Source organism: Nanorana parkeri, unplaced genomic scaffold (assembly GCF_000935625.1).
Source record: "Nanorana parkeri isolate BGI_ZX_2015 unplaced genomic scaffold, ASM93562v1 scaffold196, whole genome shotgun sequence".
NCBI classification, from domain to species: Eukaryota; Metazoa; Chordata; class Amphibia; order Anura; family Dicroglossidae; genus Nanorana; species Nanorana parkeri.
This window is the reverse complement of record NW_017306464.1, coordinates 1,316,157-1,336,155: the sequence shown is the minus strand read 5'-3', so window position 1 is coordinate 1,336,155 and position 19,999 is coordinate 1,316,157. Positions and strand designations below refer to the sequence as shown.

Genomic DNA, 19,999 nt, shown 5'->3' with positions numbered 1-19,999 from the left:
TCATTATACAGCGCAATGGAGAATACCACCAGCTATAGAGGACTACAAATCCCAGCAATAATACATTATATACAGCGCAATGGAGAATAACGCCAGCTACAGAGGACTACAAATCCCAGCAATAGTACATTATAGTATAATGTACTATTGCTACATTCCTCTATAGCTGCTGGTATTCTGCACTGCGCCGCTGTATAATGTACTATATTGCACACCACACTTTTTTTTTACTTCCACCGCGCCAAGCTTGCTCCGGTGATGGACTACAATCTCAATACAAACTAGTAGTCCATCACTGGAGCCTTTTTTTTTCTTTTTTATCCGATTAACCGATTAATCGAACTTAATAATCGGCCAACTAATCGATTATGAAAATAATCGTTAGCTGCAGCCCTAAACATAATGATGATAATAATAATAAGAAGAAGAAGATAATGCTGATAATAATAATAATACTTTTTTTATTATTATTATTATGGTTGTTGTTATTATTATTATTATTATCATTATTATTATCATGAATTATTATTATTATCAACATTATACAAAATGTTTATAATACAGAATTTACATAGGGGCAACAAAATAAAGAGTGGGTGCAGTTGCAAAACAATTCAAGACAAGAATCTCAGAGGGACCTGCTTGTGAGAGCCTATAAACTAAAGCTGTATATTCACAATCAGAATTTGATTAAAAAATGGTAATTTTTTGAATGTTCGTTTGCTTTCCTAATGGGGTCACATTGCCAATAATTTTTGACCACAGCGATGAAAAGAAATCAAAGGAGCGGTATGGAAAATTGTTGTCGAAGCAAATCCTAAAGCTCACCAAATGCATTACAATCTGATTGTACAATCTCCTTTAGATCTAACAACAACTGTGTAATGCAAGGGCCTGCCTAATTGGATACAAATTAATTGGATCTTTGGGTAAGTCTTCATATTATAAAATTTAGGTAAATCTAAAGTTGATTGAAGAAAGACGTTATGATCAGATCAGGGAGACTGACAGTCTCTGCTCTCTACAGGGACATGATCGAGAAGTAAGCGAGCGATGGTATGTGTTCGCTCACTTCCCCATCTATTGAGCCGACGTGTGACATTTTCATTGTCACACATCGGCTAGAACTATGAGGATGAGTTATTTTCACGCACCTCACAGTTCTCCTTTAACTACAGCCAGGCAATATTTTTTTTAAAATCTATCAGGCTGGTTTTGGCCTTCAAGTTGACTTTTTGAATATAAGGCCCACAAAGGGCCTTGGCCTTTGACACAACAACCTCTACAGCTCCCTCCCCTATGTCCTGCCAGCCCCCAAAATAAATAGCTGGGACTCTTGGCTGTTTTGCCCGAGCAGCATTTTATGCACCTGTTTACGGAACACTTTGTATTCCGGCACTAAAGAGACCAACCTGGAGAAAATCCTTAACAAAGCCAGTGCTGATTTATGAGAGAGCAGAATCTAGAGGTGTGCGCCACACGACTGTAATAAATCAAAGAACAAAAGAAACAAAGGAAAAATGTAAAGTTAAGGACAGAACTTGCAGACATAAATAAAGTCAGAAAATAGTCAAAGTGGAGCAGAATAGGGAACTTTAAAGGGCGTCTAAAGGCTTCTGAATTGTATTAGCAAAAGTATGCCTGTTCGTTGAATAGTAAAAATCAGAAAAAAATACAATGGGGTTGATTTACTGGAAAAGTCAGGAATGTTCTTTTAGCAAAGTGAAAATTCACAATTTCCTTAAAAAATTTGGATTTGCCTTTTTAATGTAGAACTTAAAAAGTTGTAGCTCCACTGCAAGGATTCAGTGCTTTTGTTCTAGGGGGCTCAAAAAAAGCAGATGTGGTCACCCAGTTCCTGGTCCCACGGCGGTCTGCACTCACCTTCAAACCTTCTCTGCTTTGGCCGTTGAATGTCCCTCAGCATCCTCACATCTAATGCAAGTCAATGGACCTGTCAATGTGATATTATCAACGGTCCTTAAACTGCCAGAGCGGTTTAAGGGGAGAAGATGCTGTGGGGACCAGTCTAGCAGACCAGCGAGATCAAGGATTAAGTGAGTATATCTGCTTTATTTGAGCCCCCTGACAAAAAAAAAGCACTTATCCCTTGCAGTGCAGGGGTAGCCCTACTGCAAGGGAAAGTTTTTTTTAATTCCCGGAGTTCTTCTTTAAAGAATAAGTGAATGCACCAGTATTTAGGTATATTTTAAGCTGATACTTTTGTTTTAGATTTGGCAAGAGTAGGGAAGGGTCAAACACCCTGTTAGTTCTTTTTATTGTTATTGAATTTCCCATTATTTTATATTGACAATGGTTAACAGAAGTGAATCTCCCTCGCTAGTACACAAGCAGCAATAAGACCCAAAATGATATTTTAAATCAAAGCTTTACATTTAGTACATATTTATGCTAATATGTTATTTGAAAAAAAAAAATCTACAAACTAATTCTGTTCAAGCATTTTGCTATGTCTCGCCCGCACATAATACTCCTTCTCATCTGCAAAGCAATGGAGCCCAATCGTCTGATAAAGATGCATTGTGTTGTTTTACTTTGTCTGGTCTAATTCTCAATGTGTGAAATTAAATCTATTCTTAAGCAAGGCAAATTTTCCAGTAATTAGGAAGCTGTATGTCCCTGTGGTGCCCAGAGCCTAACAAGCCCCTGACGATCCCCCCCGTCTAACAAGGAATGAACGCTTGTCTACCCAGCAACTACTCGGAGCCAGAGACAACACAGAACAGTTGTAGGGGGCATTTTTAGGGAAAAAGGTAACGTTAGATATATTTTTTGGAAACATATTTTCTTTTGAGATCTTCTTACAATGTTTACAGAAATCTAAATTTTGACTTAAAGTGACATTAAACCCTCAGATTTTTTAACATAAAGCAATACTGTAATGTGCACCTTACTGTAATCCATGGTTGTTTCCCTTCTCTTTGCTGCTCTTCCTTTTAAATCTGTATCTGTTCTCATGCTGGGGGAGAACTTCTGTTTTGCAGCAGACTGCCATGTTTCAGGAATGGATACACGGTGTCTGTGTATAGATTTGTATAGGTTTGTAACCTGAGCCAGCACAACAGGAAGAGGCCCTGAGCTGCAAAGGGAAGTTCTCCCCAAGCATGAGAAGACATGAGGATTTAAAAGGAAGAGCAGCAAAGAGAAGGGAAACAACCATGGATTACAGTAAGGCACACATTACAGTATTGGTTTATGTTAAAAAAAATCTAAGGGTTTAATGTCACTTTAAAGTGACACTAAACTCAGGAGTTAAAACTTAAATATGCATTCAAGTACCTTAACTAGTAATAAAATTGTATCTCGGCTCTAGATCCTCAAATCATCTCTGAATTGGTGCCGACACTGTTCTTCCTTCTGGAGGGTGGCTATTTTTGTTCCCCATGGTCCCTGTGTGTGTTGTAAAGTAGCCACTGCTCCAAGCTCGCTCCTGCGATGGACTACAATCTCACGCTTACTTTATTAATTTGTATTGAGATTGTAGTATTAGTATTAGCATTTTGGGTCCAGAAACAGTCTGGTCTGGTGGTAATCTGGATGTGGTGTGAATGGGCCCTGAATAAAGGTGCCGTACTAACCTTTTAAACACCTGCTAAACAAACACAACATTTATTTAGGTCTCACTATACCTCTAGTGCAGTCTCTCTCTCTCTTTTTCTCTCTCTCTCTCTCACTCTCTCTCTCATGCCGCTCTGACTGCTGCCCCCATGTGACCCAAAGAGATGCTGCCTGAGGCAACAGTTTCAGGCTGCCTCCCTAAAAGGGATGGCCCTGGGTTTTACACTAGATTTTTACTTAAAAAAAATGTTAAATGCTTTCTAGCTAAATTTTTTTTAAAAATTAAGTCCACTTGTGTATATTTATTTTTAAAGGCACACAATGATGTTTCAATTCAGCCAGTGCAATTATATATTGTATGCAGAAATGTGGAGGAAAAATTACATGCAATTATGCAACAACTCAGCAAGGGCTGAGCCTGATAGATGATCCAATGTATCCAATTAGGCAGGCCCCAGCACTACAGTTGTTAGTAAATCCAGAGGTAGATTGTACAACCAGACTGTAAAGTGAGTGGCTGGTTTAACTGTATTTTGCTCATCATTACTAGTCCATGCATTGCCCTAATGAAGTACAAGATTGGCATCTTCTGGCACTGGAATCTTGGTGCTGCCTGAGCTTGGTTGCTGTCAGCATAGAGGCTTCTAATACAGGGTGAGGTAAGTATGCTGCAGAATAGCCACAGCTGCCGCTATCTAAGGGCAGATCACCAGCCCTGGATGCAATCTGTCTGCATCCAGGGGCGATTATCTGTCCCTAGCCGCATGTAACAACTACATGTGCAAATAACTGCATATAACAGCAGACAGCTGTGGCTCCTGTCAGCCTCTCATTGCTTTGTACAGGCTTGGCAGCCACAACTGTCTAGAACCACCTGAGATTCCTGCCGCAAGAATCCGCTTATTCTTGTCTTGCTGCAGGAATCCACAGCTGGATTTTAAAGCCTTGTTTGAATGGGGCCTAAGTGATACAAGGGTTTATTTTAGGGGATGATCAAATGTTAAGGGTTTAGTAAGTGATTCCAGAGTTTAGCTTCATGGGCTTGATCACACCAGCTGTGTTCAGTTGTGTTTTTTTTACACGCATCCAAAATGCAAGCAGAGTAAATTCATTGCGTTCACTTCCAGTGCTTTCAAATAAAGTACAGCAGCGTGCATTTTTTTGCACCGGAATGTGCCTGAATGCATGTAAATGCACATACATGCACCAGAGAGAGCTTACACATAAGTGAAAATAATGTTTTCAAGATTATGCAGTAAATAAAACACATTAAAATGCATTAAAAAAATTGCATAGAAACACACAGAAACATACAGTAAACGCAAGGATTATGGTGTGAACAAGCCCTAAAAAATTTTGGTAGGTGAGTTTTTAGATAGTGGAGGGTTAAATGTTTTGTTTAGGTAGGGGAGGGTTGCGTGTGTAGGTAGGTTAGGGTTAAGTGTTTAGGAATGGAAACGTTAAGCGTTTAGGTAGGAAAGATGAAGTGTTTAGGTTGGGGAGGGTTGCATGTTTAGGTAGGTTAGGGTTAAGTGTTTAGGTAGGGGAAGGTTAAGTGTTAAGAGTTTACGTCGAAGAGGGTTAAGTGTTTTGGTAGAGTAGGGAAGGGTTAAGAATTATGTGTTTAAGTAGGGAAGGGTTCCGTGTTTAGGTAGGGGAGGGTGGCGTGTTTAGGTAGGTTAGGGTTAAGTGTTTAGGAAGGGAAACGTTAAGTGGTTAGGTAGGAAAGATTAAGCGTTTAGGTAGGGGAGGGTTGCGTGTTTTGTTAGGTTAGGGTTAAGTGTTCAGGTAGGGGAGGGTTTAATGTTAAGTGTTTAGGTAAGGAGGGTTAAATGTCAAGTGCTTAGGTAGGGGATGGTTAAGTGTTTAGTGTTTAAGTAGCTGAGTGTTACATTTCTAGATCAAAAAGGGTTAAAAGAGAACTATGTGGTAAGTGTTTTCCCCATAGTTCTCTTTAGAGTCACGGGAGGACATATACTAACCTCCTCCCGTGACCCAAAGCTCAGTATATCGCTGGCTATTGCCAGACAATACTGTCTGGATCCACCCAGCTGCGTGAATGACAGCAGGTTCTGCTTATCTAGAGGCAGAGCCAGCTGTGCCTGCCCCCTCCCCTGTCCTTTCCTCCACTCAGCGCTGGAGGATCGGAGAGGGGGGAATCCCTGCAGCGGACTGTCAGTCACCGCTCTCTGCAGGGAGATGATCGGAAAGTGAGCGAGCAACAATATGTGTTCGCTCACTGCCCGATCAATAGAGCCGACCCGTGACAGATTTTTTGTCACAGGTCGGCTCTAACTATGAGGATGAGTGGAAATCACTCACCACATAGTTCTCCTTTAAGGTGTTAAGTGCTTGAGTAGGGTAGGGTTAAGTGTTTAAGTAGGGGAGGATTAAGTGTTCAGGTAGGGGAGGGTTAAGTGTTCAGGTAGGTTAGGGTGAAGTCTTTAGGTAAGAAAGGGTTAAGCATTAAGTATTTAGGTAGGGGAGGGTTAAGTGTTCACGTAGGGGAGGGTTAAGTGTATCGTTAGGAAAGGGTTAATTGTTTAGGTAGAGACGGGTTAAGTGTTAAGTATATAGGTAGGGGAAGGTTAAGTGTTTAGATAGGTGATGGCTAAGTGTTTAGGTAGAGAAGGGTTAAGTGTTAACTGTTTAGGTAGGAGAGGGTTAAGTGTTTAGGAAGGGAAGGGTTAAGTGTTTAGGAAGGGAAGGGTTAAGTGTTTTGATAGGAGAGGGTTAAGTGTTTTGATAGGAGAGGGTTAAGTGTTTAGGTAGCGAAGGGTTAAGTGTTCTGGTAGGGGAGGGTTAAATGTTTAGATGGGGAAGGTTAAGTACCTAGATAGAGAAGGGTTAAGTGTTAGGAGTGCTTTACTGTAGGGATACATTGTTCAATTCTAACATCCACTACTACTTCTCATGGCTTTGTATGGATGTATCGATCTGCCGCTGTGTCACTGATTTGCTACTCTCATAAAGTTAACAGCTGACAAATCCTAGTAGAAATATAATGTGTCTGTCTTCAAAAGGAGAAAATCAAGCCAAGTTTGAAAACCCGATGTATATACAGTACGGTACGTGTAAAAATAGTACATTGACACAGTCGATAAGCACCGCGGACACACCTTTGTATCCGATCTGTTGCTACATCCAAGTTAAAAAGAGCACAACACATATTTTCCTATCAATAAGTAAAGATTAAGAGGCCTATTTAGAAGCAAGAACAGGTGCAGGAGTGCGTCGATACTCAGCAATTTTTGGGCACGTGTAAAATCTTCATTCATTATTGAAATATGAAAAAACTAGACCCAAATTGCTCAGAACTGTTTCATCGATAGACACGATTGCCAGAATCTGTATTCACAACAGAAAATGTTTTTAAAAAGTCAAAATATTAGTGTTGTTTCTCATCAAAAGCTCTGACTTAAAGATCTTTTTTTCCCCTACCAGGGGCGACCTTGGACCATGTTCTTGTTCAGACTACGTTTGGGGACACACTCATGACCATTGAATGTATATCTGTATACTCTATTCACATTGCCATTTTTGCATTGCCCAATGTTACCCAGTTGGTGTAATTTTCGATAAACACCTTCCCCCATTTTTCTTTTCTGTACCTCTTGTTTATATTTTAAAATACTAATTAAAGAATTTGCAAACAAAAATTAGTTTTCACCTAATTTAAATGGACCCTGTAGACTTAAAGTGTTAATAATAATTAGCAGCAACTGACTGCAATTAAAACGGAGAGACCTGATTGGTTGCTACAGGTTATGGCACATCATTTCTCTTTTTTTGTGATTATACTTTGAACCGTACCTCCGTTCTCTACCTCCCGTGTGAAATAAACGGCATGAACAAGCCTTGCATTGATTTATTAAGTAAGCCAGACTGTTTTGCATTGAAGGTGAGTTAGTTTTTCCTTCTCTAGAGAATTAGCACCAGAGCAGCTGAAATTGGAAAAGAAAAAAAGAGCACGTACCTTGAGAACTTCCATTGGTACCTGGGCAGGAGCGGGCAGGCTGGTGGACACGCTGACGTTGATGGCTGGTGTGTGGTTTGCTGGCACTCTATGTTGCATGAAATGAGCTGCCTGCTGCTTCTGCTGTTGCTGCTCGCGGCGCTCTTGCTCTTGCATCTGCTCACGCATCAGCTGCTGCCGTAGCAGAATCCGTGATGTCATGCTGGAGGAGCTTAGTGGAGGCTTCGATGCTCCGTGATGCTCGCCTGAACTGCTGTGAAAAGGCAAAAGATAGGCTACTAATTAGTAGGGATTCTCATTGCTGTTCACCCAGCATGTTTAAAGGGCTCTGCTTTTAAAATCTGTTAGGAATCATCGGACTTGCAAAGACACTTTCAGCTTCAAGTACAATTGCGACGCCGGAATGACCAGCGTGAGGTTAAAGGGAAACTATAGGGGGGGTTTTTTTAGATATACGAAAATGAGGTCAGCTTATATTGTATCTAAACCCCAGAACAAAAGTGTTATATATTGCGGTTTCCACAATGCAGGAAAAGGGAATCCAGGACACTTATGGCAAATCACACTTCTTTATTGTATAAGGAAAAACTTAGCAAAGACTAAAAACAATAAAAACCATCTGGCCAATGACCATTTCTGGTGCTTTCAATGCACACTGTGTTGAGGCACTTGGATCATTGAGATTCAAAGATTGAAAACAACCATCCGGCCAATGACTATTTCTTGTGCTTCCCTGCACGCTTTCTCAAAGCACTTAGATCACTGAGATTCAAAGACTACAAACAATATTAACCATCCAGCTGAGGACAGTTCTTGTGGTTCCATGCACAATCCTTCTCAAGGCACTTGGATCATTGAGATTCAAAAACTAAAAACCATGTGGCCATTGACCGTTTCTCCAGGTTCCACGAATGCCCCCTCAAGGCACATGGATCATTGAGATTCAAAAACTAAAAACAATATAACACATCTGGCTACAGACTTTCTCATGCTTCCCTGTGCACTTTTTCAAGGCACTTGGATCATTGAGGTTCAAAAACTAAAAACAATATAAACCATCCAGCCAATGAGCATTTCTGGAGCTACCACACATGCTTTCTCCAGGCACTTGGATCATTGAGGTTCAAAAACTAAAAACAAAACAAACCATCCGGCCAATGACTGTTTCTCATGGGTAAACACATATGCTTTCTCAAGTCACTTGGATCATTGAGATTCAAAAACAAAAAACAATATAAACCACCTTGCCAATTACTAAACCTCATGGTTCGACACACGTTTTCTCAAGACCATTGGATCACTGACATTCAAAGACTAAAAACAATATAAACAATCTTGACGACAACTGTTTTTTTATCCTGTCCTGCACATTTTCTCAAGGCACTTGGATCTAGGGCTGCAACAACTAATCGACATAATCGATTATAATCGATTATTGAAAAAGTTGTCAACTTTTTCAATCATCGATTAATCGGCTTCTGGTTAGTTGGCCCTGTTCACGGCTCCACACGCGCTGTGCGCCGTACCTCCTTCCCACCTCAGACCCGCCAGCACCCACGCTCCACACGCCACACCTCTTCCCCGCCTCACGCTCACCGCCCTCCCACATCCACGATCGGCACAGGGACGCGGGGAGAACAAGTAAGGAGGAGGAGCAGGCGTGGGGGGATGACAATCGCCGATAGACAGGCCCTATCTCAGAAGCAAGTTGCTTGGAAGACTGCTCAGGTAAGCCTGCACTCCCTCCCCCCCATACCTGGTGCTCTATAATGTATTGCTGGGATTTGTATTGCTCTATACCCGACGGTACATTGTGCTGTATATTATACAGAGGACTACAAATCCCAGCAATAGTACATTATACACTGTATGTATAATGTACTATTGCTGAGATTTGTTGTATCCCTCTATAGCTGGTGGTATTCTGCATTGTGCTGTATAGAGGACTACAAATCCCAGCAATAATACATTATACAACGCAATGCGGAATACCACCAGCTATAGAGGTGTACAACAAATCCCAGCAATAGTACATTATACAGCGCAATGCCGAATACCGCCAGCTATAATGTACTATTGCTCGGATTTGTTGTATTCCACTATAGCCGGTGCCATTCTGCATTCATTGCTATATAATTTTACACTTTTCATTTCACTATATTGCACACCCCACTTTTTTTTTCCTTTTTTACTTCTACCGCTCCAAGCTTGCTCCTGTGATGGACTACAATCTCAATACAAACTAGTAGTCCCATCACTGGAGCCATTTTTTAAAATGTATTTTATTTTTTATCCGATTAACCGATTAATCGAACTCAATAATCGGCTAACTAATCGATTTTGAAAATAATCGTTAGCTGCAGCTCTACTTGGATCCTTGAGATTTAAAAACCATCCGGCCAATGACCATTTCCCATGGTTCCATGCATGCTTTCTCAAGGCACTTAGATCCTCGAGATTCAAAGACTAAAAAGAGTAAACCATCCGACCAGAGACCATATCTGGTGCTTCCCTGCATGCTTTCTTAAGGCACTTGGATCACTGAGATTCAAGTGTCCACCTAACCATGAAAAATGGTCGTTGGCCGGATGGTTTTTATTGTTTTTAGCCTTTGAATCTCAGGGATCCAAGTGCCCTGAGAAAGCATGCAGGGAAGCACAAAAACAGTCGTTGGATAGATTTTTTAAAAAATAGTTTTTAGTCTTTGTACAATAAAAAAAGAGTGATTTGCCATGACAGCCCTGGATTCCCCTTTTTCTCAATAGAGTGAACTTAGTTACCTTGGCTAGGAGCACCGAGACCCGCTGCTGTGATCACACAGAGGAGTATGTGTGGGATCTCCAAGGTAAACCTCTTCTAGAAGTCTGCACTTCCTCCACTATCGTTGAGTGCCACACATCTTTTGTGTGTTGTTTTATTGGTCCTTAGATGTGGTAGCTGCATTCATTTTTCATGTATTTTCCCTTTATTTTCACCTGGTGATCCTGCCAATAACACTCTTCCTGTCCTATGGTGGCAACACTCACTCGCTGTACTGTTGCGAGTATGTGCTGTAGAGGAGCAGTGTTGTCACCCTAGGACAGGTAGTGAGTTAGCACAAATATTGCGTAGAAATACAATTTTACAATGATCTAGTAAGATTTGTACACAAAGTCAAAGAATTTACTTATATATGAAGAACACGTTCTTGTTATTGTTAAAATTCCTCTGTGGGATCAGACTAAAACTTGAGTCTGTACTAACTGCCAGCACCGGTACGCTAGAATTTTCTATTTCTGGTGTTGGGGCACTTTATTGAATGATGGTGATAATGTCTGTGGCGTCCACGTGTCAGCATGACTGAATAAATGCTCATAAGCCACAAGGTGAATCTAATTACAGTACTACCCTAACCAGCCACAGAACCTGTGTGATTAATATGCATTTAGTTTTACTGAGATGAGGGGGCAACCCTAATGAGCGAGCACAGCATAATCTTTATACACTGTATATTGTGTGACTGGGGGACTACAAGGCCCAACATTGCCTTTTTACAATGTATAGAGTAACTGGGGGACTATGAAATGCAGAATACACTGTATAAACTTTATGATAACTGACTGACACTACAAGGCCCAGCTTGGTCTGTTTACAGTGTAAGTGGAGGACTATATATTCCAGCATGACCGGTATACACTATATGCTATTTGGCCGGGGAATTACAAGGCCCAGCATGACCTGTATATGTTATATATAGTGTGGCTTGGGAACTACAACATTCAGCAAGACCTGTATACACTACATAATGTGTGGCTGGGGTATTACAACATCCAGCATGACCTGTATACACTATATATTATGTGACTGGGGTAATACAACATCCAGTATGACCTGTATACACTATATATTATGTGACTTTGATATTACAACCTCCACCATGACCTGTATACACTATATATTATGTGACTGGGATACTGCAACATCCAGCATGACCTGTATACACTATATATTATGTGACTGGGGTACTACAACATCCAGCATGACCTGTATACACTATATATTATGTGACTGGGGTACTGCAACATCCAGCATGATATATCATATATAAGATTTAACTCCTGAGTTTGTCACTTTAACTTATACTTCTCACCCCAACTGTGAAGAGTGTTGGTGCAATAGCAGACTCAACACTGGAGTTGGTTATACATCTACATTCAACACTTTATGTACTATACATAAACTATATATACCTCACAGATGGTTATGAAAGGAAGTTTTTTTTTTTCTTTTTAATTTCCTGCTGATATTCACGCCCCAGTATATTTAGAAAACCTCAGAGCTCCTTAGCAGTTTTACTAATGACACTGCGTCAGACTTCTCACAGCCCGACTCATAATCCTGATCTTTCAAACAATTCCTTGTCAATCGTCACGTTTTGCTGCTAATTAGGAGCCGAGAATGCCTATGCCAAACCCGCCAATAACAGAGCTGACGGTGACAGCCTCCCGTTCCCAGCCATGCACAATTCACCATTCGTTACCCTCAGAATGCCGCCGCGCGCGTTACCGTCGGCGGGTTGTTGTTCTGTTTTTACAGAAGGCAAAAAGCAGAAGGAAAGGCTTGAAGGGAAGATCAAACAATGAGTTTGTAGGGAGCCCAAGCCGATTTTCCGAGCTAGATTGTCTTATTATTCAAGGCCTGTCAGGTCACAACATTCCCAAAGTGTCTGATCCTTTTGATAAAACGGGAGAAAAACCTTTGTTCAGAGACTAATGCAGCTGTGGAGTAATCGCACTAATTAGCTGCTCAAGTCACTGACTGTGATACTTGAGTGGAAAAAAAAAAAGTGCAATTAACAATGGAGAGAAAGTGGGACTGAGACATACCATAGTTATTAAGGTATTGCTCCCTTTTAGCATACACTATGTACATCCAAGAAAATCCACTTACAAGAGTTTTGGGCATCTCCACCCTTCATCAGGTACAGCAAATATGTGTGTATATATATATATATATAATCTACCAACTGTTTCTCATTTGGAGGAACTGGTCCTTGTAGCCACTTGCTTGTAGCCAGCAAGTGAAGCTAATTTGAGAGAGCAGCTAAAGTCTCTGAGACCTCAGTTTGGAAAGACTTCCGCTCACTCCTTGTCACATTTCTAGGGCAGGAAGAACTTTTAACCCATGGGATGGCAACCTCCGCACTCCAGTAGGGGTGGAACTACAAGTTCCATGATGCAATGCAAGACTCTAACAATCACAGGCATGACTCCCATATGCTGAATCATGATGGCATTTGTAGTGCTGAGATGGCCTACCCCTTGTCTAACCCTTGCACGGGTGTCCAAAGCTAAAATAAAATACTTTGGTTCTACTTGAAGACCTTTGTGCCTTGCTGCCACACTTTCCATATGTCTATTACTTTTTGCACTGAAGGTATAAAAATCCACCTCCTGCAGACATTACACAACCGTGCCGCCACGTTGCAGGGTGATGTTGTTGTACATCCTGTCTCCTGAACATAAAGTCTATATATAAAAGGAGATATATGGCCCTGTTGCCTGTCCTCTCCTAGCACAATGGTTGATATTGATGAGAACTAAGGACAGACTTCTCTGCCCCATCCCCTACTCAGCTGCATTTAAGCCACCGTGCTAATAAGTCCAGAAGCAGGAAACCACAGATAGCATCACTGCGGACCTGCAAAATATGACATAAACATCTTCAGGACATCTGAGATTAGTGCAGCATCGGAGCATGGCTGGGAGCACACCATGTATGTAATGTCGCCCTTTAATGTGGCCGTGTCTCGTCCTCCATGGATCCGTTACAGATTAATTCATCCACTAAAGCGAAATGTCAGACAATGATGAACCCTTTGATTTGTTTCCCCTTTAGTGTTTACCCTGAGGATGTGTCAAATCAATTGCTGGAAGTGGCAAGGAGCTAATTGCATCATCTAAGCAAATTATCGGCCATGATATCAAAACAAGAGAAAAGAGAGGGGAGGGCGATGCCGAGTGAAGCAAGTGGTGCAACTTTGAAACACAAACTAATAGGAAAAGGAGGCATTACAAAATACACTTTGTGAACTTGCCTACTTTAAATGGCCACTCTTGGCTCCAAGGCTCTTGGGGACTCTGTAGGAGTGAACTTGCCCCTACTTTAAAAGGCCACCCTTGGCTCTAGGGGACTCTGTAGGTGTCAGGAACCAGATCTGAACCCAAGGCCTCTGCTGTAGCTGGCAGTGGTTCTACCTGCTGAGCCACCTTAGCACCTTGGATAGCTCCTTGCCTGATCTCCTGTGTAATCCTCAATTAAGCCTAGTTTCTGCTGAACTCCTTGCTCCTCCCTTGAACTTCCTATTTAAGCCATGCCTCTACACTTCCTGTTTGCCAGATTATTGTGCTCCTGCCAATATCTTGCTTCCTGCGCCTTCTCTGATACACTTTGCTCATACTGCTACCCGTGTACTGATTTTTGGCTGCTGATTCACCGACCACTCTCATCATCTTCATGTCAAAACAAATAGCAACGTTTCAGGGCCACACAGGGTCCCCTTCATCAGGCTTGAAATGTAATTTCGGGGGCCACAAGCCTGTAATTTCAAGCCTGATGAAGGGGACCCTGTGTGGCCCCCGAAACGTTGCTATTTGTTTTGGCATGAAGCGTCAATAAACAGAAGTGTTCTTCACTTCAATATGGTGTGCTGGTGACATCTTTAACAAGTTACAGTAGTAAGTGGACATTCTCACTTAGTGCTCGGTCTTACCATATGCTCTGGCGTGGCCTATCTCAGTATTTACAGAACAGAAGCAGGTGAGAAGCTGCAGGTTCAGGTTCCAACATCCTCACCTCTCCCCTGCCAGTCTTATGTATTTATTTCTTATTTATTTTTTTATTTACATAGTGCCAACAGTTTACACAGCATTTTGCATAGTTGCACTTTCACATCAGTCCCTCCCCTCGAGGGGCTTTCAATCTTAGGTCCCTACCTTACATGTATACAGGGCCAATTAATACATGTATACAAGGTCAGTTAACCTTCCAGCATGCCTTTGGAGTATGGGAGAAAACCCATACTTTTCCTACTGCCGTAGGACCACTAGATGGAGCTGAGGATCGTAGGAAACAAACACATCTTACAAGAGATACAATACCAAGAGATATAATGTAACAATTCTAGGGGATACTGGAGGGAATTAACAGATAAATGTAACCATTGGATCCCCTTAGTAGCACTGGTTACACTGATATGGTAAGTCCCTTCAGCGTTCTCTGGATTTGTTACATTGTATATCTAAGATGTATTTATTTCATATGATCCTCAGCTCCATCTAGTGGCCATAATGTGGCATTGTCCCAATTCACTAATGACATAGGCAGTTATTTAAAAAAGCTAGCAGAAGTCAGCCGTAGCTCCGGCTGATCCTTCGGCTAGCTTCGGCTGCTGGAGCCCTCCGGTTCAGAAGAACCGAAGGGCTGCTGTACGGGCTATTCACAATAGCCCGTACAGCTCCCGAAGCTGGCCGAGCGGCTCAGCCGAGCCGAAGGCTTACGCTTCAACTCGACAGAGCTGCAGTAAAACCTGCAGTGGGGCGAGTGGCTGGCCGCAGGCCGGCCAAAAGCCTTGCAACTGACAGCTGGGCGGGGCCAGCCGTGATCTCACGGCTGGCTCTGTACAGTTGCAATGACAGATCAGCATCCCCAGGTTACCAGGGCATGCTGAAATGTCATTAAACAATGACAACTGGGCGGAGCTACGTCAAGATGTTATTCATTGACCGATCCCGGCTCTAGCAGGTCCCGGCCAATAGGAAACAGTTGGGCGGAGCTAGCCATCACTGCTAGCTCCGCCCAATTGTTTCCTCTTCTTTTTTCAATTAATTTTTCCTTTTTCAATAATCTTTAATTTTTTTTTAATCTTTATTTATTTTTCAAAATTGATCATTTATTTACATTCATAAACATTTTTTTTCTACTTTTTCTTCTTCTTAATTTTATTCACTGTTTTTCTATTCTGCTCGGTACCACGGAGGTACCAAGCAGAATAGCCGAGCCGCATTTTTAATAAATAGACCCCTTTCACTTTGCCAAAATCCATGAGCTATATATAGATGGCCTCCTCCTGGGAACTTTTTTTGTTTAAAGAAATAGAATTAAAAAGGCTATAACAATATGGTGACAACTTTCTTTGGATGGGTTGTGGGCAGAGCTGTATGGCACAGCCAAATGAAGACATTGTGCTGCCCTAGGCAGGTCTGAGTGTCGCCTTTTGTTCAAGCTTTGCCCCTTGTGTCATGTGATTATTTTAGTAAAAACTAGTGCTACAATGTACTACTGGAGGCAGCACGTGGTTGGCTTTCTATGCAGAACTACTGTATACGTATATATATGTGTTCAACTGTACAGTGCAGACCATCAAACAAGAGAAAGGAGAGATGGATTCATTTTTTGAACTATAAAGGGTCTTGTGAATCCTCCTAACATTCTCTGCATCCCCTTCCCTTCTATCGTTCCCGTGCCGAATTCAGCCACTTATGTCCAGAGGTGGATAGAAGAGGGAAATGTAATTGTTATGGCTTTGCATTGCCTCCTCCAGCCCTGCTACCCTACACACTGGCCTACGAGCTATAGACATTTACTTTTTCGTTTTGCCCTCTCGGGCTTTCTCAGGGACTTGACCGGCCCTGTAGGGTGTATGGCCAGCTAAATCCAACCCTGTGTTTTGTCTTAGGACTGCGTTATTTATGGGTCATCCAAGTAAAAGTTCACCACATGGACCGCCTCAGTTTATGAATGGCAGGCGAGCTTATACAAGAGCCATCATAAGTCCCCCGGGAACCAGGCACCGTGTCATTTCACAGAACGTATGAAAGGAAGCTTCTCTCTCTGCGTGGAAGCGGTTGCCTGTGAAAGACGTCATTTTACCATCAGCATCTTCTTTTAGCGTCTGTCCGCGGGTCCGTTTCCGGAATCCTCCAGGGCACAAACTGATGGAAGAATAGAGCAGCTTATGCAAACACTACCCCGGCTCGGCTCTCTCATGGCGTGAGACAGCAGGCCTGGGACTCTGACAGTCACATATACACTTGGTACAGACGTGCTACATTCAGGTTTCTTTGCAGTGTACCCATTGGCCTGATTTTGAGGCCTCTAGGCTAACCGCCTTCTGTTGTATTTATATTAGGGATGCACTGATACTGTTTTTTTGGTATCGAGTACTAAAATTGTTTTTCCGCTACTCCCTGATACCGAATACCGATATTGGAAGTCCCATTAGGGAAGCCATGCGGTGTGTAAAGACTCACCACCCGGCTTACCGATTAGCAGGGAAGCCTTCTCCATTCTTCCTTGTCACCAGGTGACGAGGAAGCATGGAGCCGGCTTTCTGGCCAATCAGGAAGTCGGGGGGCGGGTACTGACTCGCCGTCTGGCTTCCTGATTGGCCAGCTTCTCGACCAATCAGGAAGCCAGGCGATGTGTAATGACTCGCCACCTGGCTTCCTGATTAGCCAGGAAGCCGGGCGGCGCATAAAGACTCGCCACACGGTTTACCGATTAGCAGAGAAGCCGTGTCCATAGTGGCGAGGAGGCATGGAGCCGGCTTTCCGGCCAATCAGAAAGCCAGGGGGTGGGTAAGGACTCGCCGCTTGGCTTCCTGATTGTCCAGGTTCTCAACCAATGAGGAAGCCAGGTGGCGAGTCATTACACGGTGCCCAGCTTCCTGATTGGCTGGGAAGCCGGCTCCATGCACCCTCGTCCCCAAGTGGGACAGGTGGCAACCCTAACAGGAAGTGAGGGGGAAATCTGCAACAGTCTGATATTTAGTTTGCTCCTAGCCTACTAAATAAAATCATTTTAATTTCTGTCTGTGTTACTGCTGAAGAGTTCCTCTCACTTCCTCTCTGGTAAAACGTTGCCAGCAGGACAGGACGTGAGGGTAAATCTCTCTAAAGCTGGGTAAACACAAGAGGGGGGAATCTGGAGCAGTTGCCCATGGCAACCAATCAGCATCTCTCGGTTTGCTCAGGTAAGATTTATAAATGAGACAGAGAAGCTGATTGGTTGCAGTGCAAATCTGCTCCAGATTTTGTCTGCTCCGGGTTTGATAAACTGAAAGGGTTAACTGCTCGCTTTGTCTAGGCTCAAAAATATAAAGTTATACTCCCCCGATTGTCGGAGCGGGGTGGCTCTTAGACCGATCCCTCTTCCCCTCTGCAGCAGTGATGGAATGTCCCTTGTCATCCTTACGTCCTATACACCGTATTGGACGTGATGACTCGAGGATCCTTAGAATGCTGCAGCGGAGGGGAAGAGAGGCTCCCGGAACCGGTCTAAAAGTAGGCCGGCTCCTAGAATCAGGTGAGTATAACTTTTAGCACCTGCATGAAAGGGAGCAGTTAACCCTTTCAGTGCAGGGGTAGACCCATCGCAAGGGTTAATAAAAATTTCTTCTGTAAAAGGAAACCTTGGAACTACCTCAAGGCTGCTAAATGCACACAAAGAAAAAGGGGGGAGGGGGAGGAGGGGGGGCTTTTATCACAAGAGACCCCCCACCTGCCGCCGGCATAGTGCTGAACTAATCCTGAAAATGAATTGTCTCCAAATCCAATTTCGCAGATATATAACTGGGACAGTTTTCAGTCAAAAATGGCTAAAATGAAAAAAAAAGGTGGCGAGGACAATGAGTGCCAAAAAAAGCATTGTATTTTTTTTACAATAATTTATAAATATGTCAAATGTTAAAAATAAATATATAAAATAAATAACAAATTGACCATTTGGCAGTTTCATAAATAGCTCCAATTGCTGGATCTTGCGGTACATTTGAAGTAGTCTTTGTGGCAGTAAAATATTGAAGAAGTAAATCTTGAAGGGATATCTGTGGCCAAAAACTAAAAAATAAATCTGTATTTCTATATTGAATTTCCATAATTTCTCTCCCGCTCCTAATAATCATACAGACCTAGAAGTTTGTAAACTTGCTTATTGAAGATGCCCATTGGATGTTCTTCCTCGATGTGCCCCTGCCTGACACCATTCCACTCAGCCCTGTGAATATGAACTTCCTGGTGTCACCAATCTCAGAGCCTGACTTCTGAACTACAGCTTACCGTCTGAACAATGTAACATTATCGTTGCTTGCTGGAAGCAATGCATGATGGGATATGTAGTGTTGAGAAATGGAGATTGCGTCACATCAAGCAGCAGGGAAAGAGACACCAAGCACACTGGGAATCCAGGACGTTGCTGGAAGTGATGGGCAGACGGAAGGCAGCACTCACTATATAAAAGGGATTTTTACAAGTGCGCTTTGATTGTATTACCAGAGACATGTCCAGTATGTATTCCTATTACAATGCTGATGTCATAACCGGAGAGGAGAGGCTGGGACTTTACAACTCCTATTACCTCTTGCTGTTGCCCCCCACCGACCCTTTAAATGGGTCTTAACGTTGGAAGGTGGAGTCCTGATTATGTGACCGCTGTGAATTGCCGGTCCCTTCGGCTTGTGATCATTTAAAGTGACCGTGAGCTGTCAACAACAGCTCGGTCAGTGTGCTGGGAGCATACAGTGAGTGCGCTCTCGGCAAGCAACAGAAGAACCCTGAGAATGTATATAAGGCGGCGCCAGTGCTGTGCGGACAGCGAGGGCGGAACTTTTATTTATGAACATCGAAGTGTCCAACGGAAGCCTGTCTGACAACACAGGCGAGCAATTTGCTTTTCTGAAGTGATAACAGTGGACCATGTCTGCTTCATATGTCTTGAAACGGCCACAAGCAGTCTCCATGTGACAGGGTGACAACACAGGAGAGCAATTTGGTTTTCTGAAGTGATAACAGTGGACCATGTCTCCTTCATATGTCTAGAAACGGCCACAAGCAGTCACCATGTGACAGGGTGACAACACAGCAGCAAATTTGGGAGACAGGAGCACAGTGCTGTCACCCAATAATAGGAAGGGCCTGAACAAGGAGACCTTCATGGCAGGATCACCAATGAGAGCTGCAGATCTGAAAGTATTGAAAATGACCTTGGAAATAATGTTGAAGCTTATATGTGGTTTTAGCGGTCAGGTTTACATTTGCTTTAAGTGTGTGCACAGTCTATGAACGTCGCAGGGGTCAGCAACATTATCTGCACAGTAACTAGACTGGGACGTCTTGGCACTGACAGGGAGATTTTAGTGACACCACTGAACTTCCTGGACGCTTTTAACAACAATTAGGTGAGAAGTCTCAGATGGAAGCTGCCATCCTCTGATTCCTGAACCCCCGCTTCCACAGCCACCAGATGGCTTTATACAATAAAGAACAAATAGTATCAGAAAATGGAAGTCTCTAAGCAAATCAGCTCTATACCATAAAGAACAAATACCGTCTGCAATGAAAAAGAGAAGTAGATTTATTTATTACATTTTTATATTTATTTCTATTTATTTTATATTTTATATTTATT

General features: G+C 42.6%; 1 protein-coding gene across 2 annotated transcripts in view; it reads right to left on the bottom strand.

The window, feature by feature from the left end:
- Positions 1-19,999, bottom strand: part of MITF (melanogenesis associated transcription factor) — a 178,736-nt gene that overhangs the window by 63,172 nt on the left and 95,565 nt on the right. For both annotated transcript variants that reach the window (XM_018555424.1, XM_018555425.1), the window contains exon 2: positions 7,556-7,808. In XM_018555424.1, coding sequence (XP_018410926.1) covers positions 7,556-7,808 — 253 coding nt within the window. The remainder of the gene's footprint in view (positions 1-7,555; positions 7,809-19,999) is intronic.